General features: G+C 47.9%; 1 protein-coding gene across 1 annotated transcript in view; it reads right to left on the minus strand.

Moving 5' to 3' along the window:
* Positions 1-252: 252 nt before the first annotated feature.
* The window catches only part of LOC122540786 (out at first protein homolog), a 22445-nt gene continuing 19430 nt past the window's right edge, over positions 253-3267 (minus strand). The window contains exon 5 of the mRNA XM_043677007.1: positions 253-824. Within this exon, the coding sequence (XP_043532942.1) occupies positions 559-824 (266 nt within the window). The 3' untranslated portion in view covers positions 253-558. The remainder of the gene's footprint in view (positions 825-3267) is intronic.

Here is a 3267-nt window from a genome sequence, read left to right on the forward strand (position 1 = left end):
CTTCCTCAGCTACAGTGAAACCATTCAGGACTCAGTCAGTCTGTACTGGGAAGGTGCGTAGTAATGTCCCAAACTGGAACCACTGACCCAGTAACCCAAAGAAGATTCTAGATTAGAGTGGTGCTGTAAAAGCACAGCAGGTCAGGCAGCATCCGAGGAGCAGGAAAATCGACGTTTCGGGCAAAAGCCCTTCATCAGGAATAGAGGCAGAGAGCCTGCAGGGTGGATTTTCCTGCTCCTCGGATGCTGCCTGAACTGCTGTGCTTTTCCAGCACCACTCTAATCTAGACTCTGGTTTCCAGCATCTGCAGTCCTTGTTTTTACCCAGTAACCCAAAGAACTCCAGTGCCTAGCCCAGCTGGGGAAGGGGAAGGGGAAAGGGGTGGGGACTGAGCAAATATCAGAATCCCCTCACTGAACACCAGTCCCATCTGATTCCATGTTGTTTGTCCCACACACAGCCATACTGTCCCTGAACCCAAAATCTCAGACACTGACACTGCAGCCTCCATTTTTCCAAGAATTCAACTGGTCCCAGCAAGTGGGTGACGGAGATGGTTAAATATCTTCATCCCACAGGCACAGCTGTTTCTGTGGGACATAGAAGTCAAAATGGGAGCATTTCTGGCAGCTTTTGATGCCGCACTTGTAAGAGCTGGTCTTGCCTGCAGAGTCCTTTGTGCGACAGTATTTCAGAAAGCACGGGTACCACTCGATACACAGGGAGTAGTGACAGATACAGCCTTTCCAGCGATCCCGACTCAGCCGGCAGTGTGGCACGTCCTCGGCAACTGCCAGCACTTCGAAGATCGAAGGTTCAATACCTGAACAGAACCCAAAGAGAAAAAGTCAACCCCGGGGCCCATTTTACATGCCCACCCCAAACCTCCCAGACTCCACCCCCACCCCTCCTCTTTGATTACCCTTATCTTGTGTGAATCATTTATACAACAACTCAGTCAGTTTGCTGCAGGTTACACAGTCGCAGTCACAGTCTGGATTAATCTGGAGATGGAGTGGGAAAATGATGCTGAACAAATGTGGAAATCTGGTGGGTAGGTTTGATTGGAACTGTTAGTTCACACCGAAGAGAGCAGTCAGCAAGAACTCCTTCAGCTCAAATGACCTGTTTCAAACCTCATTGAGTTTTTTGAAAAGGTGACCAAGCATGTAGATGAGGGTAGGGCAGCTGATGTGGTATACATGGACTTCAGTAAAGCCTTTGATAAGGTTCCACATGGTAGGCTGTTGGAGAAAATGCAGAGGCATGGGATTGAGGGTGATTTAGCAATTTGGATTAGAAACTAGCTTTCTGTAAGAAGGCAGTGAGTGGTGGTTGATGGAAAATATTCAGTCTGGAGTTCGGTTTCTAGTGGTGTGCCACAAGGATCTGTTTTGGAACACTGCTGTTTGTCATTTTTATAAATTTCTTGGATGCAGGGATAGGTTGATGGGTTAGTAAGTTTGCTGATGACAATAAAGTCGGTGGAGTAGTGGACAGTGTGGAAGAATGTTGCAGGTTGCAGGGGGACTTGGATAAACTGCAAAATTGGGCTGAGAGGCGGCAAATGGAGTTCAATGCAACTAAATGTGAGGTGATTCAATTTGGGAAGAATAACAGGAAGGCAGAGTACAGGGTCAATGAAAAGATTCTTGGGAGAGTGGATGTGCAGAGGGATCTTGGAGCCTATGTACATGGATCCCTGAAAGTTACCACCCAGGTGGATAGCGCTGTTAAGGCGGCATACAGTGTGTTAGGTTTCATTCGTAGAGGGATTGAGTTCTGGAGACGTAATGTCATGCTGCAACTTTACAAAATGCTGGTGCGGCCACACTTGGAATATTGTGTACAGTTCTGGTCGCCCCGTTACAGGAAGGATGTGGAAGCATTGGAAAAGGTTCAGAGGAGATTTACCAGGATGTTGCCTGGTCTGGAGGGAAGGCTGAGAGACTTGGGTCTGTTCTCATTGGAAAGAAGAAGGCTAAGAGGGGATTTGATAGAGACATACAAGATGATCAGAGGATTAGATAGGGTAGATAATGTCCATGTGGTGTTTTTGCACATTCTCCCCGGGTCTATGTAGGTTTCCTCCGGGTGCTCTGGTTTCCTCCCACAATCCAAAGATGTGCAGGTCAGGCGAATTGGCCATGCTAAATTGTCCATAGTGTTCAGGGATGTGTAGATTAGCTGCATTAGTCAGAGGTAAATGTTGAGTAATAGGGTAGGGGTATGGATCTGGGTGGGTTACTCTTTGGAGGGTCGGTGTAGATTTGTTGGGCCAAACGGCCTGTTTTCACACTGTAGGGATTCTATGTAAAATCAGCGAGGGAGTTGGGGCATGGTAAGGGAGGTTAGGCTGTAGGCCGCCCAGGCAGAAGGTGAGGTGTTTTTCCTCCAATTCGCAGTTTGGGTTGTTGTGGCGACGGAGGCAGCCAAGGTGCGTCATGTTGGAAAGGGAGTGGTTAGGGGAATTGAAAAGGGTGGTGACTGGGAGGTCCGATCAGCTCCTGCAGGTCTGGCTGAGATGCTCAGTGAGCCGTCCCCTAAGTTTACGCTCGGTGTTCCAATGTAGAAAAGACCACATTTAGAGTCATAGAGATATACAGCATGAAAACAGACCCTTCGGTCCAACCCGTCCATGCCGACCAGATATCCTAACCCAATCTAGTCCCACCTGCCAGCACCCGGCCCATATCCCTCCAAACCCTTCCTATTCATATACTCATCCAGATGCCTCTTAAATGTTGCAATTGTACCAGCCTCCACCACTTCCTCTGGCAGCTCATTCCATACACGTACCACCCTCTGCATGAAAAAGTTGTCCCTTAGGTATCTTTTATATCTTTCCCCTCTCACTCTAAACCTATGCCCTCTAGTTCTGGACTCCCCCACGCGAGGGAAAAGATTTTGTCTATTTATCCTATCCATGCTCCTCATGATTTTGTAAACCTCTATAAACCTCACCCTCTGATGCTCCAGGGAAAACAGCCCCAGCCTGTTCAGCCTCTCCCTATAGCTCATATCCTCCAATCCTGGCAACATCCTTGTAAATCTTTTCTGAACCCTTTCAGGTTTCACAACATCTTACCGATAGGAAGGAGACCAGAATTGCATGCAATATTCCAACAGTGGCCTAACCAATGTCCTGTACAGCCGCAACATGACCTCCCAACTCCTGTACTCAATACTCTGACCAATAAAGGAAAGCATATCAAACGCCTTCTTCACTATCCTATCTACCTGTGACTCCACTTTCAAGGAGCTAT

This window comes from Chiloscyllium plagiosum, chromosome 35 (assembly GCF_004010195.1).
Source record: "Chiloscyllium plagiosum isolate BGI_BamShark_2017 chromosome 35, ASM401019v2, whole genome shotgun sequence".
Taxonomy (NCBI): Eukaryota; Metazoa; Chordata; class Chondrichthyes; order Orectolobiformes; family Hemiscylliidae; genus Chiloscyllium; species Chiloscyllium plagiosum.